Here is a 23,233-nt window from a genome sequence, read left to right as displayed (position 1 = left end):
CAGGTTATAATTATCATTGTGACTGCTGTTGTTATCATTTCCTGGCTTTGCATTGGTTTAAATAGATAATTAATATCCTTAGGGGATAGTATAATATGTTATCAGAATATTTAAATTGTATATCACACATTTAGTTTTATTTAATATTCTTAAGATTATTCAGCAAGATGTGTATTTAATGAATGAAAGAGACCTTTGAATATCAAAGGGAACTTTTTTGGTTAATTGCTGATATTTTCTGACTCAAAACCATCTGGGACACAACACTCTTCCCCCCCCCCTTTTTAAAAATTATTTATTGGCTGCGTTGGGTCTTTGTTGCTGTGCACGGGCTTTCTCTAATTGCGGCCAGTGGGGGCTACTCTTTGTTGCGGTGTGCGGGCTTCTCATTGTGGTGGCTTCTCTTTGTTGCAGAGCACAGGCTGTAGGCACGCGGGCTGCAGTAGCTGTGGCACGTGGGCTCAGTAGTTGTGGCTTGCAGGCTCTAGAGCGCAGCCTCAGTAGTTCTGGCACACAGGCTTAGTTGCTCTGTGGCATATGGGATCTTCCCGGACTGGGGATTGAACCCTTGTCTCCTGCATTGGCAGGTGGATTCTTAACTGCTGTGCCACCAGGGAAGTCCCTCCCCTTCTTTATTATACTTAGTGAACCTTGAGAAAGGAGGGTCAGAACAGGGCATAGTAGTTCAATCTCATTTACATTATGGATCAGATGATAAGAAAACACCTTATTTATACAGTGCTTGACATTTTGCAGCATATTTTTAATTTTTAATCTTAGTTAAATAGGACAGATGCTTGTGTCATTTCATAAATAAAAGATCTGAAATCTGGAAAGATAAGTGGTTTCTCCCAGTTCCAGGATTAGTATACAGTGTGCCTGAGCTGAAGAATCTAAGACTTCTGGATAGCATTGTGTCTTTGGCAAATGTAGGTTCTAAGTTCCAAACAATTGATTTTCTAAATGTCTTTTGGTTCTTGGCCATTTGTAAGCTGGGCTGCCTCTGCTGTTAATCTTGCTGATATTTCTGTTACTCTATCTTTAAATTTTTGTTACAATTTGAATGGTAGAAAACTGTGATCACCTTAATCTCTTTGGTAACAGTAAATAGAATTTTAGATATTTTTGGAAAGAAAATTTATGTAATTCATATTGTTAAAAGTGAAAATTTTGGAGTATTCTGTGAATATGTAATTATTTTTGTTACTTTTATATATTTTTCTGTAACTTAATTTAAGCAACCCCTAATCCCACTTCTTGCTTTGTGGAGAGATTGATTACTTTTAATATGAAATAATAAAATAGGCTTTTTATGGAGGTTCTGGGTGTTGTTTTATTTTATTTTATTTATTTATTTATTTATTTTGCGGTACACGGACCTCTCACTGTTGTGGCCCCTCCCGGTGCAGAGCACAGGCTCTGGATGCGCAGGCCCAGCGGCCGTGGCTCACGGGCCCAGCCGCTCCACGGCACGCAGGATCCTCCCAGACTGGGGCACGAACCCGTGTCCCCTGCATCAGCAGGTAGACTCCCAACCACTGCGCCACCAGGGAAGCCCTCTAGGTGTTTTTTTACAGTTTTTTACATCTTTTTCTAGTTTGTATATTAAGTTACAGAACTCAGTACTATTGTGTATTTTGCAAAGTATGTATTTTCAAGAATTAAAATAACCAATGGTTATTAACCTTTTTTTTGCTCATTTTGGTTTGTTTATCTGCTACAAAGGTAGTTTCCAGGGAAATACATACATATATACATACACACACACACAATGGGACAAGAAAATGAAAATAGTTTTAATTGCAATCAGGAAAATACAAATAAAATATTGAGAGTGAGTTAAGGTTGGTTATAACATTGATATGCATTTGTAAGCCCTTGGCAGTATTCTAAAGTTAAACTTCGGCCCTTGTGTGGGTGTCAGGAGATCACAAGGAAACACAACCAGGTCTATAAGGTGTTTTGTTCATAAGGAAAAGGAAGCAGTGCTTGGCAGTTTAGTCTGAAAGCGGGGACAGTGAATGATATAGAAGACAGTGTCTTCAGGGTAGTATTCATACTATAAGTATATACCTAGTTTAGTGAAACTATTTCTTGGTAAACAGTATATGCAAAGGACATGATGTCAAACTACAGGTCAGTGAAAACAGTTCTGTAAAGGGACAACAGAGTGATCTAAATTAACATTCTTGTAGTCTGTCTTGATCCAGATATTAATCCTAGGATATTAGAGGGATAAATGAACTCCTAGTCATTCCATTTTGTGTAAACATAAGGTTTCTTACCTAGATTTCTCATAAAGTTGGGCATCATGAATCCATACATTCTTAAGATCAGCTGTCTTTTTTGTGATAATTGAGAAGACTGCTCATTCTGAATAGAAACTAGAATGTAAGACTTCTGCATTAGCCTGGATATGGATACTCTCCAGCATGTGAATATTTAAAATGAAGAAAAGGTCAAAGTTTTAAGTTGTTGCTTATGGTCTGGAAAATTTTTAAGCAGGAATTGTCAGTCATCACAGTCAAGGCATTGATTCATGGAAATGAGGAGCCAAGGAAGAGCATTTTATTCTGGACTTGCTTCCATTACTGTGCGTTATATGATTTCTCTTGATTAAGCGTTGTCCAGTGGATAACATTGGTTGCATTTGCAGCAATTGTTAAGATTATTTTTTTAATAATAGCTTTATCGAGATATAAATCATATAACATATGACTTGCCCATTTAAAGTGTACAATTCAGTGATTTTTAGTATATTCACAGAATTGTGCAAACCATTGCCATAGTCAACTTCAGAATCTTTCATTACCTCAAGAGAATATCCCAGATCTTTTAGCTGTCACTATACTGTCTCCCTCCTCTCCCCCTGAGCAATAAGCAGCCACTAATCTACTTTCTGTCTCTGTAGATTTCCTTATTTGGAACTTTCATATACATGAGTAGAAACATTCTGTATGGTCTTTTATTACTAGCTTGTCTTACATAGCATGTTTGTTTAAAGTTCATCTACATGATGATAGCAGTATCAGTATTTCATTTCTTTTTATGGATGAATAATATTCTATTGTATGGATGTACTACATTTTGTTAATTCATTCAACCACTGATGGACATTTGGGATGTTTTCACCTTTTGGCTATTATGAATAATGCTGCTGTAAGCATTCATGTGCAAGTCTCTCTGTGGACTAATGTTTTCAGTTATCTTGGGTATATACCCAAGAGTAGATTTGCTGAATCATACATACAATAACTCTATGTTCAGTTTTTTGAGGAACTGCTACACTGTTTTCCAAACCCGTTGGGCCATTTTATATTCCCACAGAAGTTATACATGAAAGTTCTGATCTCTTCATCCTTTCCTGTACTTATCTTACATTTTGATTCTGGCCATCCTGTCGTGGGTGTGAAGTGTAGTGTCTTGTAGTTTTGATTTGGATTTCCTTGGTGACTCAGGATGTTGAGCATTTTTTCATGTGCTGATTAGCTATTTTTTTTGTTTTGTTTGTTTGTTTGTTTTTTTGCGGTACACGGGCCTCTCACTGTTGTGGCCTCTCCCGTCGTGGAGCACAGGCTCCAGACGCACAGGCCCAGCGGCCATGGCTCACGGGCCCAGCCGCTCCGCGGCTTGTGGGATCCTCCTGGACCGGGGCACGAACCTGTGTCCCCTGCATCGGCAGGCGGACTCTCAACCACTGCGCCACCACGGAAGCCCCTGATTAGCTATTTTTATATTTTTGGAGAAATGTCTATTCAGATCTTTTGCTCATTTTTAAATCAGTTTATTTGTCATTTTATTATTGAATTGTAAGAGTTTTTAGTTTCAAATTCAAATTCTACTTTTTCATTGCTGATATATAGTAAAACAATTGACTTTTGTGTATTAACCTTGTATCTTGAAACCTTTCTATAATTATTAGTTCCAGGAGTTTTTCTTTCAGATTTTCTGTATAATCATGTCATCTGCAAGTAAGGTCTTTCTTACCAATCTGTATACCTTTTACTTTATTTTCTTGCCTTATTGCATTATCTAGAACTTCCAGTACAGTGTTGAAAAAAGAGTGGTGAAGTGAAAATAACAAAGATCAGAACATAAATAAATGAAATAGAGACTAAAAAGACAAAAGGATAAGTGAAATAAGAGATGGCTTTTTGAAAAGATAAACAAAATAGACATATCTTTAGCTAGACTCACCAAGAAAAAAAAAGACTCAAATAAATAAAACCAAAAATGAAAGAGGAGATGTTACAAATGATACCACAAAAATAAAAAGTAGCATAAGGGACTACTATGAACAGTTATACACCAAAAGATTGGACAACCTTTAAGAAATGGATAAATTCCTGGAAACACAAAACCTATGAAGATTGAATCATGAAGAATTAGAAAATCTGAGCAGACCAATGAGTAAGGAGATTTAATTAGTAATCAAAAGCCTCCCAACAAAAAAAGTCTGGGATCAGAACACTTATTAATTCTACCAAACATTTAAAGAAGAATTAATACCAATCTTTCTCAAATTCTTCCAAAAAATAGAAGAGGGGTAACACTCCTTAACTCATTTTATGAGGCCAGCGTTACCCTGATATCAACACTAGCCAAGGACACTACAAGAGAAGAAAATTAAAGGCTAGTATCCATGATGAACATAAATGCAGAACTCCTCTACAGAATATTAGCAAACTGAATTCAGCAATAATTTAAAAGGATCATATACCATGGTCAAGGGAGATTTTATCCCTGGCTTGCAAGAATGATGGTTCAACATCTGCATATTAATTAACATGGTACACTACATTAACTAAATGAAGGCTAAAAATCATATCATCTCAAATAGATTCAGAAAAAGGATTGGACAAAATTCAGCATTCATTTATGATAAAAACTCAACAAAATGGGTGTGAAGGGAACGTACCTCATTGTAATAAAGGCCATATATGACAAGCCCAGAGCTAACATCATACTAACTGGAGAAATGTGGAAAACTTTTCCTCTGAGATCAGGAGCAAGATGAGATAAGGATGCCCACTCTTGCCACTTTTATTCAGTATAGTATTGGAAGTCCTAGCCAGAGCAATCAGATAAGAAAAAGGAATCCAAATTGGAAAGGAGGAAGTAAAACTATCAGTATTTGCAGATGATATGATACTATATATAGAAAAATCTAAAGGTCCCATCAAAAAACAACTAATAAATGAATTTGGTGAAGCTGCAAGATATAAAATCAATACACAAAAATCTATTGTGTCAGAGAAATTAAGAAAACAATCCAATTTACAGTTGCATCAAAAAGAATAAAATACCTAGGAATAAATTTAGCCAAGGAAGTAAAAGACCTCTACACTGAAAGCTATAAGACATTGATGAAAGAAATCGAAGAAGACACAAAGAAGTGGAAAGATATTCCATGCTCATGGATTGGAAGAATTAATATTCTTAAAATATCTGTACTACCCAAAGAAGAGTATAGAATGGGTGACAGTGGTCAAAAGGTACAGACTTCCAGTTATAAAATAAATCATGGGGATGTAGTGTACAGAATGGTGACTATAATTAATAATACTGTATTGTGTATTTGAAAGTTGCTAAGAGAGTAGATATTAAAAGTTCTCATCACAAGGAAAAAATTATACTATGTAGTGGGGAATGTTAAGTAGAATTATTGTGGTGGTCATTATATATGTGTGTCTATATAATTACCTTGTGCACTAGAAACTGATATTATGTTATATATCAATATATGTCAGTTTTTAAAAAAAGAGAAAAAGGAGCAGTGAGAAAGGACATCCTTGCCTTGTACCTGATCTTGGTGTGAAGGCTTTTGAGTTTCTCTCCATTAAATATAATGTTAACTGTACATTCTTTGCATTCTTTATCAAGTTGAGGAAGTTACCCTCTATTTCTAGTTTGCTGAGAGTTTTTAATCATAAAGGGGTATTGGATTTTGTACTTTTTTGGATTCAGTTTGCTAATTTTTTTTTTCTTGCTGCGTCACACGGCTTGCAGGATCTTAGTACCCTGACCAGGGATTAAACCCAGGCCACAGCAGTGAAAGCACCAGGTCCTAACCACTATACTGTCAGGGACTTCCCAATTTGCTCATATTTTGTTCAGAATTTTTGCAGCTGTGTTCATGAGAGAGAATGCTCTATAGATTTCTTTCCTTATGTCTTTGTCTGGTTTTGGAATTAAGGTAGTACTGGCCTCATCATATCATAGAATGAGTTAGGAAGTATTTTCTCTGCTGCTTTCCTCTGAAAGAGATTGTAGAGAATTAGTATAACTTCTTCCTTAAATGTTTGATTGAATTCTCCAGTGAACCCATGTGGGCTTGGTGTTTTCTGTTTTGAAAGCTTACTCTTGATTCTTACTCTTTTATATATTCTAGTTATAAGTTCCTAATTAGGTATATGATTTACAAATATTTTCTCATTAAGGTTCTTTTTTGCTGTACTATTTTAAGGGCATTTGCATTGGGAATATTTTTTAGCCTTTTTTAGAAGTAATTATTTTATGAATGCAAATACTGACTTATACAATACTAATGGTAAATAAATAATGATTTCATTGACTGTCCTTCCCGAAAACCTCTTGTTGGAAGGGCAACCTAAATAAGTATCATGAAGATAAAAATAAGTAAGTAAATAAAATGAAAATTGGATGCCTGCTAGTAGTTGCAGAATGTTTGTAAACTTCCCTTCCATCAAGTTTTCAAACTGTTTAATATGATTTCTCAGATACACAAAGTAGTATTCAGCTACTTTGGTTGGGCTAGACAGCCCCCTGCACATACCATACAATTTTCCTTTCTAATCACAGATAGCCTTTTGAGAGTAACCCATAAAAATTGTTTATTACAGGAGCCAAATCTGTTACTTATTTGGGGTAGAGACTGGAAATTTAGTGAAAATGAGAGAGAACTCCATGGAACTTGAATGGATATTTAATAATTCTATCCACTTCTTATTTTCATATGAATGTTCTTAGTCTGGAGGTAATGAATGCAAAAAGATTAATTGGACTTAACTAATTAAAAAACTAGTGAGTCAAGTGATACCATGAAGAGAGTGAAAAGACAACTTACAGAATGGGAGAAAATATTTGTAAATGATATGCTATCTGACAAGGAACTTGTAACCAGACTATGTAAAGAACTCTTATATCCTAACAATAAAAAAAAACCCAGTTTAAAATGGGCGAAGGACCTGAATAGACATGTGTCCAAAGATGTACAAATGGCCAATGAACGCATAAATAGATGCTCAACATCAACCATTAGGAAATGCAAATGTACACTATAATGAGACACCACTTCATACCCACTAGAATGGCTAAAATAAAATTAAAAAGTGAGACAATAACAAGAGTTGACAAGGTTGTGGAGAAATTTGGACCCTCATAAATTGCTTGTGGGGTTTTAAACTGGTACAGCCACTTTGGAAAACAGTTTATTAATTATTCTAAAAGTCAAACTTTGAGGTATTATATGACCCATTAGTTACACCCAAGAAAATTAGAAACATGTCTACACAAAACTTGAACACAGACGTTCATAGTAGCATTATTCATAACAGCTAAGAAGTGCAGACAACCCCAAAAGTACTTTTTTAAGCATCTGGTGTCTGCAAGGCAGTATACTTAAGTATACTTTGGAGACAGACTTTTCCTGATTTCGTTTGACCACCAGTAGTTTTAGATAGCAAAAGAGATAAAATAGTGTATAAATGAACCCCATCCTTTATTTAATTGTTAAAAGAATTCAGAGGGGGAAAAAAGCTAATTGCTTCAGACTGAGAATATTTGAACAGTGGACAAAATTGGATTGGTAGGAACCAGGGAAAAGTTTGACTTTGAATTTAAGCCAGCAGAAAAATTGGTCAGACTTTATTTCTCCTCTCCTATACTGAGTATTTTTGTCTCTGGGATGACATATAGGCTACCTTTTAGAGTTGTGAGTCATGAAAATTGCCGAACAGTGAGTGTGTCTTTATCTCACCAGTGGCCAGTGCCAGAAAACTGTGGAGTGACTTTATAGACTTTTTGTTCATTTCTCACGTTGTCTCTAAATTTGATGAATTTTTATCTTTTATAATGGCTCTCTATTCCCATTACTTTTGTCCCAATGAACGAAAGTAATGGGAATTACTAGCATTTCTTGCTAGTCCAGTGACTTCCTGATTTGCCCACTTTTTGTCCATTCCACTCTTAACCTTCCACAATGCTCTAAAGATCTTTGTAAGTAGTTGATCTGATGGTATTACCTCCTTCAGTAGCTCCTAAAGTCTTATTTGTGGAGGTGCTATTCAATAACATTTTGTCCAGTCCATGCAAAATGAGAAAAATAAGGACAAGTTAGGAATTTTGTACAAGTAAAATTTATTCACCTTACAAGTCTGTTTTATTCTGTTATGTTCTTGTTTTAGGAGCATATAAAATGCCCTTTTTAAAAGATTAGGGAATGGGGTTAGGTGGTATTCGCTATTTTCGTTTTCCTTACCTGTCAAAAGTAGCAGTTCTTCCTAAATTTTAAATCAAACCATTTTTTTTAATTTTTGGTCTTTGATATTCAAAGGTCTTAGAACCACTGGCCTGCAGGATTAAGTCCCTGATACCTTGACAATGGCACATAAAATGATTTCATTTTGAAATAGCTCATGAATTTCATCTCATGTGCTATTCCAGTTCATTGACTGGGGGCTCTGTGGACAACTTGGTGTGAAAGGCTTGTGAGACCAAGTTTGTGCTAAGCTGAGGAGTTCTACATTTAATTAGCAAAATATTGAATGGGCAAGGGATGGATGAAATCCTGATATGCCCATTCCTACTTTTTCAGCTTTGCATCTTCTGCTTTTCCATGTATGTGCACAGTTTATTCTGTAGAGTTACCATGGACTAATACAGTTCCCTGAATGCATGCAGTATGCTTCTCATAATTAAAAGATAATCGGAGATCAAGTAAGTAGTGATGCCTTAGAAGAATTCCCATGGCAGAATAGTTGAGACATCTTTTTATCTTTTTGTGTTGTCTGTCTATAATCTTCCTCATTTGCCTACTCAGTGAACTCCACCTATGGAGTTCATAGTTAATCACCTATGAATTCTCCCCTGCTTTCCTCAGACATAGTTTTTTTTTTTTCTGTAAAACTTTCAACATATCTCCTATTACAGTACTTACTTATATTATACCTACTTATTTATCTGTACTCTAAAACTCTTTGATGGAGCACATTATTTGGGCTCTTATGTTTATAATACTAGGTTAATATAGACTGAATTTATGGCCCATGATAACATTCCATTTTTAACTTTTCTTTTGTCAAGAAATATAACACTTTAAAGAATGTTGTTTCATTTTAATATTCTTCAATAAAATGAACTACTTACCATCTACTTACATGTTAAAATGGTTTATAAATGTCTTTTTTCCTTTATTTCCTAGAATAAAAGTTATTTCCTAGAAATAACTTTTACGTTAGTGGTAAGTGTCTTTAAGCAATTCAGAGATTATGCGTCAAATTTGTCCTTCTTGGTCTCTTTCTGTGTGTGCGTGTGTGTGTGTGTGTGTTTGTACATTGTAACTTCTGTGTTATTTCATGTTGTACATATAATTATATGTTTAAAGAAAAAACCTTGAGCTTAGAGTTTTACAGTATGTAGTTTTAGCTGTTTCTTCCTTCACTGATGAAGAAATTCCGTATATTAGGATTTTTTTTTTTAGTACCATTTATAGTGTTTTACTGTATTCCTGAGATGGACATAAGATCCAGATACATTTTATATTAGTTGAAAATCTTATTTTTATAGAGGAGTATTCACAGTCACTTTCTATATTGGTGCCTTTCTTGGTGTTCTGTTTATCTAAGAAGAGGAAACAAGGTTCCTCAAAAGGTTAATATTAAACCAGGAGAACAAAATGATTACATATAAAGTTTTTACTCTTCAGTGTTTCCTAGACTAGTGTTTATATTCAGTTACATAGAAAACATAATCTAAATCAGATTGGTTACCTAGCAAAGTACAATTAAAGTATAAAGTAAAGGGACAAGTGGTAGAAGGGAACAAAGACGATGAAAAACCTACATGGTAGAAAAATTTGTGTCTGTGAGGAATGAATGGTCCTTGGGAATTTATTAGAGCACTGTAGATTAAATGTAATATTTAAATTTAAAAATTGCAAGTGTTTTATTGTTCCTTTAAAAAACTTTTTTTTAACTTACAGTCTACATCAGCATCAGCATCTGCATTACCATTTCAGTCTACGTGGTATAGTGAGTCTGAGATAACTCAGGGAGCACGTTCAAGATCGCAAAACCAGCAACGGGATCATGATTCAAAAAGACCTAAACTTTCCTGTACAAACTGTACATCTACCTCAGCTGGGAGAAGTGTTGGACATGGTTTAAATGCAGTATCAGGTAATAATTAAATTTGTATAAATATAAATCACTGTGTATGTATTTTGGACAAAAGCCCTTTTCCCAAGATGTAGTGTACTAATAAGCAAGTAGATTGCACATAAGACTGGGTCAGAAATAGAGCGGAGGTTCCAAAATCTTAACTAAGTTAGAACTGAAATTAACTCTTCATCTTGGATTTTTGTTCTAAATTTGGTACAGATATCTTACACAAACAGGATATTAGCAGATTTTAATTAATTAGAATAGCTAATACATATGGTAATAAAATTAGTAAAAGTGACATGTATTTTGCTGGTTATTATAGGAGGTAAAATTTTAAATTGTTAATAAGAAAGCCAGATTTACTGATACGTGTTTCCTTAGCATATTTTTTGTGAATAATAAACATTGTGCTATATAACACATATTTTCAGAAAATGTAGAAATTCTTTAGTTAAAAAATAGTTGGCGGTATTCTAGTGGGAGTTCTATACAGGAATTAGAAAGCTATGGTTCTAGTCCTCTAACTATGTGACATTGGACAAGTCACTTTACCACTCTGGTATGAAAGACTTATGCATAAAGTTCCATGCTTAGTATCTTGTACTCACAGATACTAAGATACAGGCACACATTTGTTGCACAAATTGGAAAGATCTTTTGTTGAGAGGTACTTCCTCACTTATACTTCTCTTCAAATGAAACACTAGCCAATGCCTGAAATAGTTTTAAGGTAAGATAAAACTTGTGATGACACAGTTGGTCTTGAATTGCATATGTACTACTAAATGAATTAGTGTAAGCGATTCCTTTCTATTTCGATAGGCAGGACTGCCATGGGAAAGACACTGCCCATCTGAAGGATTTTAAGAGTAGTGTGATGGGTAAGAGCAGACTGACCTTAACTTTGTAGACAAATACCATTGTGTAGAGATACTTTTGTTCTCCTCTGGTCTGTGAAGGCATAGCATTAACCCTGGGCCGTTTCCCTTAACGAAGGGAAATTATTAAGGCTATTAGGACTAGGAGAGGAAGACCCAGAATTTCAAGGTAAATAGTGAGGGGGGAAAGTTTTGAGACTTAGTTTTTAATTTCTTTTTAAATGAAATCATATCTAACAAAGTTTAGATTATAATTGCAATGATACATTACTTCTTAGCATAAGAATGAGCCAAATATGGTGGCAATAATAGTTCTGACAAAATAGTATTATAACCTACAGTATAACCTCTTTCATTTCAAGATGGCTTTGATTTTGATTTTGGCTGTTCTCCGACATCACTTTGATCAACTTTTCATGAAATTCTGCATCTTTGGCAAGCTTTATATTTTCGTTCTGTAATCATTTTACGTCATGTTTATATATTGTACGGTCAGATGTTCTAGAGAGTGACATTGACATCCTAGATGGGGGTAGATCATAGTATTAGAGAAGGATGTGTTTGAGTAGGAGATAATTTTATAAGTGATTATTTCACTAGTGAATAATTTATGTTTTGCTCAGTTTTGCTTTTGATTGCAACTGTGTAACTGGGGATTCCTGTAATAAACCATAATTACCTCTCTGTGTAATACTGAAGATCTGTTGTCATCAGAAACCTTGAAAGCTTTCTCTGAATTAAGACTTCTTCAATTATTTTAAGATTCTTCTTGGAGGCATAGTCAAGTTCCCAGATCTTCATCAGTGGTACTTGGATCATTTGGAACTGACTTAATGAGAGAGAGGAGAGCAGATTCCTCCATTAGTAATCTTATGGATTATAGTCACCGAAGTGGTGATTTCACAACTTCATCATGTATGTATAAACTATATTGTTATGCATAATTTATCTAATAATGTTACATTTTTGTCTTTGTATGTCGTTAAAATCACAGTACAAAGGAATAAATGAAGTGAATATTATGAAGATTTAGAATACAGGATAGCTTGATATGTTTTCAACCTTATTTGTCATTTTACTTTTAAAAATGTAAACAATATATAATATTTAGATATACATGAGTATCCAGATTCTGTCTGCCTATAATTTTTTCACTCTTAAGAATGTATGTTTTACATATACTTGATAATTCTTGTATACTACAATATAATTTGCCTTGTGAATTAACTAAAACTTGAAATCATCATTTTAAGACATAATGTAGAATTCCTTTAGTTTAATATGAATTTGTCTTTATTTTCATTTAGTTGAAATAAAGACCCACACTGTTTCTGTCAGTGTACATAAGCCAAAACTTAAAAAAAATCCAGTGCACTGTCCATTGTGCGACAGAGCCACCTTAAAAAAAATAAATGCCATAAAGCAATATCACTAAATAACTGAAGATAAAAGGTGCTAATTGAAGTTGAGAAATATAGCAGACAGAAGTGGAATTTGATTTACAGAGAAGAAAATACATTTCTATTTAAAGATTTAACTAGATTATTTTAAATAATCTGTTGGGGCAAGCCGTTGCTTTATTTAAGACAAATGAAAGCATCTTTTCATTTGCTTGGCTTTGGGTGGAGGAGCTTTAGTAGGCAGTGTCGGTAGCTTCTCGGTTTGGGGGGTAAAAATATACAGAATAGAATTTAGTCCCTAACAGTTAATCCTTCCATGAGGCACCATGTATTAGCACAGTAGCAATCTAGCTGTTAAACTAGATGTATGGATGAATATTCTTTATGAAGGAATGCTTTGGTATTTCTCTTTCCATTTGATGATTAGAACCATCAGTAGTGTACTATTAAAATCGCAGATGCCAGGGCTCTCTTCTGACTCAGTATTGGGAAAAAAAAAAAAAAAAGCATAGTTATGTCTGATGAGTAACCGGGTATAAGAGTCACTGCTGTTAACTTGAAAGAAAAGATAAAACATTGGAGAAATTTTGAACTGTTAGCATGGTTTGCTATGAAACTATAAGGGTGATAGTATTTATGTGAAATAACTTTTGTTCTTGTTCCAGAGTAAGAAAAATCTCCAAAACACTCTTATTATTTTGCTTTTACTTGTTATGAGTCATTTACCTTGAATTTGTTTGCCCATTTAAAATCCCTTATCCATTTAGATGTTAGATATTCTTCTACCATATCAATTTCTAATTAATAAATTCAACTGTTTTAACTTCATCAAGTTGGTAGATTGATGTTTGCCTCTCATAAGCTATAATACATTTCTTTTTTTAAAAATTTGTAATGCTGACTTTATACAGCAGTATTGGATTTTACCAAAGGTATAGAAAGACAAATATGTTTATTTTTTCTGTAATAATAGTTAAGCTGTGTAATTATAATATGCCAGTATTCAGTTTGAATCCAGTGTTTAATTTTGGCAGTGATTAGTGGTTAATAGACACAACCTTAATAATGCACAAATTTTTCATGTAATTGACTACCTTTCCTTTCTTTCAAAAATAGATGTTCAAGACAGAGTTCCTTCTTCATATTCACAAGGAGCAAGACCAAAAGAGAACTCTTTGAGCACTTTACAATTGAATACATCATCTACAAATCACCAAATGCCTTCTGAACATCAGACCATACCATGTTCTAGGGACTCTGGTAGAAATTCTTTAAGATCAAATTTTTCTCCAAGAGAATTAGAATCTCCCCAAAGCAGTATACAGCCTGGATTTTCTTATATTTCAAATAGAGGTGAAACCTCAACTATAGGCAGTTCAAATAGGGTTGGCTCATCTCAAAGATCATTTCAAGAATCTTCTGACAATGAAGGTAGGCGTACAACAAGGAGATTGCTGTCACGTATAGCTTCTAGTATGTCATCTACTTTTTTTTCACGAAGGTCTAGTCAGGATTCCTTGAATACAAGATCATTGAGTTCTGAGAATTCTTACATTTCTCCAAGAATCTTGACAGCTTCACAGTCTCGTAATGCAGCATCAGCTTCTGATGGTCCTGATAACAGGGCATCCGAAGCTTCTCAGGGATTTCGATTTCTTCGGCGAAGATGGGGTTTGTCATCTCTTAGCCAAAATCATAGCTCTGAGCCAGATTCCCAAAATTTTAACCAAGAATCTGAAGGTAGAAATACAGGACCATGGTTATCTTCCTCACTTAGAAATAGATGCACACCTTTGTTCTCTAGAAGGAGGCGAGAGGGACGAGATGAATCTTCAAGGATATCTACCTCTGATATACCATCTAGATCTCATCATATTTTTAGAAGAGAATCAAATGAAGTGGTTCACCTTGAAGCACAGAGTGATCCCCTTGGGGCTACTGCCAGCAGACCACAAGCATCTGCAGCACCAAGCAGTGCTGCTACGGGGGGCTCCGTATCGGATTCGGCTCACAGTGGACGAAGTACAGGAATAACAGGGATCCTTCCTGGTTCCTTATTCCGATTTGCAGTGCCCCCGGCACTTGGAAGTAATTTGACCGACAATGTCATGATCACTGTAGATATTATTCCTTCAGGTTGGAGTTCATCTGATGGAAAAAATGATAAAACTAAAAGTGTACCCTCAAGAGACCCAGAAAGACTGCAAAAAATAAAAGAGAGGTAAGTTTGAATACCTATCTTAAGCCTGTGAAGAACAGATGAGAGAAAGAATTGTTTGTTTCTAAAATGGTTTCTCATAAGAGTGATGTCTGGGGCTTCCCTGGTGGCACAGTGGTTGAGAGTCCACCTGCTGATGCAGGGGACATGGGTTCGTGCCCCGGTCCGGGAAGATTCCACATGCCGCGGAGCGGCTGGGCCCGTGAGCCATGGCCACTGAGCCTGCGCGTCTGGAGCCTGTGCTCCGCAATGGGAGAGGCCAGCAATGAGGCCTGCGTAACCCCCGCCAAAAAAGAGTGATGTCTGAAATTTCTTGCCTTAAAATTTACATCCAGTAAGATGTTAGCGTCTTGCTCAGAGGTAAAATGGATAAGAATTAATACTGGTGGTGGGCACTGGGGGTGTAGATTGCATTGGGAAATAATCTAAAGATTATTTTTAACCAGCTTTGGCTACAGATACATATAGATATATGTATATATAAAAATATACAAAATCTTAATATACAAATATACAAATCTTACATATACAAAATCTTAATCTCTTACCCTGTTTCTAGGTAGACTAGTGCTAAATGGGATTGGTAAAGCAGCCCAAGTCGTTGTGGATTATCAAGACAATGTTTCAGCCTTTAATAATATCACTTATTGGGACTTGCCTGTTGGTCCAGTGGCCAAGACTGCGCTCCCAATGCAGGGGGGCTGGGTTTGATCCCTGGTCAGGGAACTAGATCCCACATGCCACAGCTAAGAGTTTGCATGCCGCAACTAAAGATCCCACGTGCCACAACTAAGAGCCAGTGCAGCAAAATAAATAAATAACAAAAAAATAAGATCATTTATTTACCATTTATTTGTATTTCTCACTTCAAATCTTTTTTGGAATAAGGTAAAATCGTTTCCACAAATTTAAAAATTTTGTTTTTAAGTCCAAATGTATACTGAATATTCTTTATATATTGTCACTATTTGACAGAGATAGCAGTTTAAATTCAGGACTTAGAATCTTTTTATTCATGTGAAATCTTTTGTAGAGTTTAGTTGCTTTAAAATCTTTGGGAAAGGGCTTCCCTGGTGGCACAGTGGTTGAGGGTCCGCCTGCCGATGCAGGGGACATGGGTTCGTGCCCTGGTCCAGGAAGATCCCACATGCCGCGGAGCGGCTGGGCCTGTGAGCCATGGCCGCTGAGCCTGCGCGTCCGGAGCCTGTGCTCCGTAACGGGAGAGACCACAACAGTGAGAGGCCCGCGTACTGAAAAAAAAAAAAAAAAAGATGAAAGATCTGAGATTTTTCACTCCAACTTAATTATTTTGTCATGTAAGTGTAGTTACTTACTTTTTCCACCTATTAAAATTAGTTTTATGATAAAATGGGATACGATAGTACATGTAAAATATGCTTGTAAGAAGAAAAGACTTATGTAAAGCTAAGGTCATTGGGTGTTTTTGTTTTTTCTTGTTCATAAAGGCCCCATGTAATGGAATTTTGGGGGACCATAGTTGTTATATCATTTTAGGGTTTTTTGGTCTTTAAGAGGAAATACATTCAAATCTTGCTCTGGGGAATAAAGGGAGCTTCGCATGCTTTCTGAGATACTGAACATTGACTAATATCTTCCCACTTTCCCTTATATAGGACAAATTGTTACCATGTGACTGTTCTCTTCTTTTAAAATTTGCGCTTTTTCCTTCCTTGTAGAAAGATTTACTCTGCCCTGGTAGTGTTAGCTTTAATGTTATTACAGGAGCTCCCTCTAATTGCAAGCTGTCTACTGAGTAATGTAGTAACTATTATATTTCTTGTGCTCAAAGTTAGATTAATTTGAGTGCAGTAGTGTAAGTAGGGCAAAAAATTAATTTAGTGATTTCCAAAGAGAAACTAAGTAAGCCATCACCACCCTGTCTGGTAAGATAGTTTAAAAAGCAGCATTTGTTGCTTATTTTGACAGAGTTTATATGTGTGTGTTCCTTTATTACATATTTTGCTTAAAAATGAGGATCATAAGATACTTTACAATTAACTGAATAAAAGTGTAAAAAAATTGAGTCTCCCAAAGTAAAATCTATCAACCAAAGAAAGTTATATCTAAAGGTAAAACATAAATGTTAATGCTTGAGGTTATATCTGGTTAATCCTAGGCATGAAAGTCACCTAAAAGTACGCCTGTTCCTCTTTCCACACATCTTTTGGTAAACTCATTTGGAACCCATATAATCCAGGTTATATTTCAGTAACAGTTTAGCATTCTGTGTCAATTTACTGAGTACCTTTTTCATGTCAGCAGTAGACTAAGGCAATAGGGATTTTAATTTAAAAAATTACTTGTTTTACAGTGATCATTCTGCATTTAAATTAAGCAGTACATGTTGGCCTGTGAAATAGAGGACATAGGTTAATGGAAACTGCTCCACACTTTAAAAGCCTACCCTTGTAGAAATCAGGATGATTTAATAACATCGCTGGGGTGGGGAAAATGAAAATTTTTTTAATCTCTTCTTTTGTTTTTTTTATTATGATTTAATACAAAAAGCTTATCAGTTTAAACATATGTGGCTCTGCTAACATGTAAATTGAAAAATCACAAGTCAATATTTGTTTAATTCATCAAACTTGTCTTAAAAGTTTTGGGGGGACAGGGACTTCCCTGGTGGTCCAGTAGTTAAGACTCTGTGCTCCCTATGCAGGGGGCCCAGGTTCAATCCCGGTTGCGGAACTAGATCCCACATGCCACAACTAAAAGATCCCGCAAGCTGCAACGAAGATCCCTCGTACCGCAACTAAGACCTGGTGCAGCCAAATAAATATTAAAAAAAAAAAAAGTTTTGCAGGGACAAAAGTGATGGGTATATAAGTACATTATCTTTATACTGCTGGAATTGAAGTAGTCTATGGTACTGCAGAAATTAAAATCTTAGTGAAACTTACAAATTGTGAAAAATATGGAATTTAAACTCTGATAGCAGGGATGGGGTGTGGTGGTGGTGGGATGAATTGGGAAACTGGGATTGACATATATATACTAATATTTATAAAATAGATTAATAAGAACCTCATGTATAAAAAATAAATAAAATTAAAAAAATAAACTGTGGTACCAAAGATAATTACTTAAACCATTTGAAGATAAGTAATAGGATAGCCTACCTCATTTACCTTTAAAATATTTATTATAATTTTTATTCTTACTGATACAGTTTTTCTTAGAAGTTCCTGTTTACTATTATTGTTGTTTGCCTTTTTTCTACCTAGAGAGACCATGATATTGTTTGGGATTATGTATGATTGGAAATGACCAACCAGGATGGTTTTGATAGCTCTGTTTAGGAAATGTACCTTTTTTTCCAGCCTCCTTTTAGAGGACTCTGAAGAAGAAGAAGGTGATTTATGTAGAATTTGTCAGATGGCAGCTGCATCATCCTCTAACTTGCTGATAGAGCCATGCAAGTGCACAGGAAGTTTGCAATATGTCCACCAAGAGTGTATGAAAAAATGGTTACAGGCCAAAATTAACTCTGGTAAGATTTACCCTTTTGTGTATTTTGTTTTCACAGTTTTTTCAAGAGATGCACGTATGTATGCATTTTAATTAACAAATATGGTTATAATTTATTGATTGTCAAATTTATACTCTTATCAAAAGCATCGATCATTTTTTGAAGCAAAAGCATTGAAGAGCATTAGTCTTGCTTCATAAATTTAACGTATAATAGTGTTTCTTATATTTCATTTACTGAACAATCTACTGTCATACATGTATAATGCAACTGTAATTTGTTATTGTTGGTAACCCTTACATCATGCAATATCTTTCTGAATCAAAGAAATACTCTTACTGTTTACCAACTATGTGTCCTTGAGAAAGTTTTATTGTCTCTAATGTTGCTATGTAGCAATAAGATTACTGTAGGGAGTCGTTGTTTATTAAGTGCCTGTTATGGAGCCAGGCATTGTTCTAGATGTGGGATATAGAGAACAAGACAGACAAGGCACTTGCTCTCCTGGTGGAATTACGTGTTAAAGGAATGCCTTGTTGAGGTGAGGACATTTATACTTGAACGAAGAGGAGCTAGCTATTCTAGAATGAAAGGAAAAGCATTCCAGCACACAGAACAACTAGTATAGAGACTTTAAGGTGGGAATGACTTAGGTGTGTTTGAGGAATTGAATGAAGGCCCAGCATGGCTGGAGTATAATTAGTGGGAAAGGAGAGGGGTGATAAGTTGAGGTAAGAGAGATTAGCAGAGGCTAGCTCATTTAGGACTTTGAAAGTTAATGTCAGAAGCTTAGATTTTTAGGTAAGTGTTGTGGGAAGCCACTGAAGGTCAGGGGAGTGAAATGATCTTATTTATGTTTTGGCTGCTCTGTGAAGAGTGGAGTTTAGTGGGACAAGAGTAGAAGCAGGGAGGTCAACCGGGAATCTATTGTGTTGACCAACCAGGAGTCTGTCTTTACAAGAGGTAGTGATGGTGGTGGTAGAAATGGATGATGGATTCTGGTATGTTTTGGAGGTAGATTCTATAAGACTCGCCAGTGGATTGGATGTGGTGGAGTGAAGGAGAAAGAACACTTAGCGAAGCTCACATTTTTGCCTTGAGCAACTAAATAAATGGTGGGGCCATTTACTGAAAATAAAGAAGACAGAATAGAATAAATTTGGGAGAGGAAATGTAGTTCTGTTTTAGAAATATTGTATTTGAACTGTTTATTAAATAACCATATGGAAATGGTTATGGGCAGTTAGCAAGACAGGCGTGATGTTTCAGGGGTTTTAGCACAGAAAATAACAGTTTAGGAATCATGAGCACGTAATATTTCAAGATTTGAAATTAAGTAAGGTCACTTGAGCAAGAGCAGATATTAAAAAATGATCCCAGGGCAGAGCCCTGAGGCACCCAAATGCTTAGTGGGAACAGAGAAGGAGATTTGAGGAGCAGCCTCAGTCTGGTATGAAGAAAACTGAGAAAATGTAGTGTTGTGCAAGCCAGAAGAAGAAAATGTTTTAAGAGGGTGTAACCAACCCTGTCAGGTACTGCAAAGAAATCAGAACAAAGAGATAAGAACAAAGAAATGGGGCTTCCCTGGTGGCGCAGTGGTTGAGAGTCTGCCTGCCGATGCAGGGGACGCGGGTTCCTGCCCCGGTCCACGTGGAGCGGCTGGGCCCGTGAGCCATGGCCGCTGAGCCTGCGCGTCCGGGGCCTGTGCTCCACAACGGGAGAGGCCACAACAGTGAGAGGCCCACGTACATCTTAAAAAAAAAAAAAAAAAAAAAAGGAACAAAGAAATGACAGCTGGATTTGGTAGCATGGATGACCTTGGTGACTTCAGTGCTGGGGCGGTGGTGGGGAGGTGTCTTTATGATTAAATTGAGCTGAGTAAGACTGGGGAAGCAGCAGCATAGACGCCCTCTTACAATAAGCTTTACTGTCAAGGAGATTGGAGACACAGTAGGAATTGGAGAGTTATATGGGGTCATGGTACATGTTTTTGTTTTGTGTTTGTTTTGAGGTAGAAATTTGAGGGCATTTTTTATTTTAACAAGAGATACAATGGAGAGAAAAAAATTATGAGAAGGGAAGGGAGGGCTTCCCTGGTGGCTCAGTGGTTGAGAGTCCGCCTGCCGATGCAGGGGACACGGGTTTGTGCCCTGGTCCGGGAAGATCCCACATGCCGCAAAGCGGCTGGGCCCGTGAGCCATGGCCGCTGAGCCTGCACGTCCGGAGCCTGTGCTCCGCAATGGGAGAGGCCCGCGCAAAAAAAAAAAAAAAAAAAAAAGAGGGAGGGGAAAGATGGGATTCAGAGCACAAGTTGAGTAGTTAGCCTTTAATAGGAAAAAGGGTACTTCATCGCTAGAAAGCTAGTGTAGATATGGATTATTGATCAGTTTGTTGCTTTGGTGAGAAGGTGCTTGAATTCCTATATAATTGTTTGTTTTCTTAGTAAGGTCTTTAGCTGATGAGGGGATGGGTTAAGAGATTTTCATGTGTGGGGAAAATAACATTCTAAAATGCTTTCAGGGTTTTCAGGTAGTACTAATGTCCATAAAAATCTGTGGCCATGAATATGATTTAAAAGTGGGATTGGGATACAGGTACATTTTTTTCAGAAGCAGTTTTCAGATACTTGGATACAGATGAGGATTTGAGTTCGATGGGGTTGGGACCTTTGCCAGGCAAGTATGATGAAGGGAGTTAAGGGTGTTATAAGGCTGTAGTTGTGGTAAGCCTAGAAATTAGACAAAATAAGGAAGGGAGTAAGGACATTAGGAAGTAGCGAGAAGTGGTAGGGTCAGTGTCTTTGAATCTCAGTGACATTGAAGAGAATTGCCAGAGTAGGTGAGCTAAAATGATGAAAAGTTGTAGGTGCACAGGAGACGATGCTTAAAATACGGATTTTAGGAGTAGTGCAGTACACTGCAATGACAGGGTCAAGGGTATGACCATAAAGTAGGTGGCTTAGGTGGGGAAGGGTAATAATATTGGAAGCAAGGATGTTGAGGAAGTCAGAATCAAATGTGGTCTTATGTGCATGTTGAAATAGCCAAGAAATAAGCTGGGTAAAGAAGAGACGTGCTAAAGTCATTAATGAATGAGGAGGGACTTAGAGTTTCAAAACAGCAATAGGTGTGGGGAGGGGGCATCTATCCCTATTTCTTGGTCCTGAGGTACAAAGCATTGTCGGGGAAAAAATGGCTGCAGAAGAGTATGTATCAGTTTGTGAGGCACTGTGGTTCAGGCTTGAAGTTGAAGAGATAATCATAAAGGAGATTGGTTAAGATGAATTTAATGTTAGACTATAAGTACCAGAGGACCTAGTGAAATGTTACTCGTAGGGTAAGAATGTGACTAGTAGGGTGGGAAATTAGACCAGAGTAATAAATGTACATAATTGTGTGAAAAGGACAGTCTGATGATGATAGCTGGGTAGCATAGGCAAACAGGTTGTGAGGTATGATGGTATTAATTTTAATAATCTGTTGGAGGAGTTTGAGTAACCTATTCAAACTGGAGATTACGAGGCTAGTGGGAAACTTTTTTCCTGCAGCAAGGTTAGCAAAGGCCTCCTTGGGGTAGGGAGTTATCTTTTCTTGTAACCTAACCTGGTCCCAAACCTGTGGGATAGGGCTGTCTTACCTGTAGCAGCCTCTTCTTGGCTGTATAGTGTTATGACAGCCTCATAGGCTTTATTAGTCACCACCCTGGGGTGTTATTAAGATAAAATGAGTGCTCAGCATGGTTCTTGACACTTAGCAAGGGTCCAGAGATGTTAGGTATTACCAAAATGAAAAACAACTTGACTCACCTTCTGTTATATTTGCAATTGGATTGTTAGTATTATGTAGGCAGGAAAACAGATAACACAATGTATTGTCTAAGAACATTGGATTTTTGGAGTTAGACATGCTTAGGTTGGAATATTGACTCCAACACTTAACTATAGGATTTTGAGTAAGTCTCTTTTAACATTGGTTCTGAACCCTGGTTGCTGATCAAAATATTAACCATTGGAGTTTTTAAAAACATAGATGCCTCACATCCATTCCTAAACATTTTTAAGTAGGTCTGGGGTTGAGCCTCAGTTTCATCATGAATAAAATTGAGTAATAGCTTGTTGTTAAGGTCAGATGAGATGATGTTTATGAATAGTTTCTCACAGTATTGGACTTATAGTAAGTACTCAATTAAATAGGTTTTAAAGGTAATAATAAGTATTCATGGTCAAATGAATGTTAAGATCTCAAGAACTGAACCTTCCTTTTAAGTTTCCACAAGGCTTTCTCGTATTTACATAAAGACCCCATCTGGTAGGTGATTCTCTGGTAGAGATTCATTTCAACATTTATTAGGCAGCTACTATATATGGACTGTTAAAACTCTATAGGATGTTCAAAGCTGAATAGAATACGTCTAGTACAAGTTTAGGCAAATGCAGTCAGGGCCTACTGAATGAGGTGGGGTGTAAAGGACAGAGTCCTGGATTAAAGATTGTAGGGATAAATGGGTTCCTCCCATCTGCGTATGGCCTTTTTGAACAACTTCTGTAGGTCACTTGTTCCATGGAAGAGAAAAATGAAACCCTAAGATGTGAAAGACTTTGTTTTAATGATATCCAGTATCCATATTTTATGACCATCACATTTTTCCTGCTTCTGAATCAGAGAATAAATGTCTGATAAGAAAGAGAAAGCCTTCTGAAGTTTCACATTATTTATATTCTCCATCAGGTCACAATACTATGGACTTATCCTTGAATCTCCAGAACTTCTAATCTATTTTGGCACATAACAAACACTCAGTAAATGTTAGTTAAATTGAATCTAAATCTTTATCTTGTTTAT

General features: G+C 36.2%; 1 protein-coding gene across 7 annotated transcripts in view; it reads left to right on the top strand.

Moving 5' to 3' along the window:
• Window positions 1-23,233, top strand: part of MARCHF7 (membrane associated ring-CH-type finger 7) — a 48,759-nt gene that overhangs the window by 16,082 nt on the left and 9,444 nt on the right. For all 7 annotated transcript variants that reach the window (XR_004350843.1, XR_004350844.1, XM_032638508.1 and 4 more), the window contains 4 exons: window positions 10,223-10,418; window positions 12,044-12,196; window positions 13,798-14,902; window positions 18,244-18,413. Coding sequence is in view for 5 of the 7 variants with exons in the window: in XM_032638508.1 (XP_032494399.1) it covers window positions 10,223-10,418; window positions 12,044-12,196; window positions 13,798-14,902; window positions 18,244-18,413 (1,624 nt within the window). In the remaining 2 variants the exon portion in view is untranslated. The remainder of the gene's footprint in view (window positions 1-10,222; window positions 10,419-12,043; window positions 12,197-13,797; window positions 14,903-18,243; window positions 18,414-23,233) is intronic.

Source organism: Phocoena sinus, chromosome 7, assembly GCF_008692025.1.
Source record: "Phocoena sinus isolate mPhoSin1 chromosome 7, mPhoSin1.pri, whole genome shotgun sequence".
Lineage (NCBI taxonomy): Eukaryota > Metazoa > Chordata > Mammalia > Artiodactyla > Phocoenidae > Phocoena > Phocoena sinus.
Note: the sequence above shows the minus strand (reverse complement) of the source record. Positions and strands in the feature narration are given on the sequence as shown.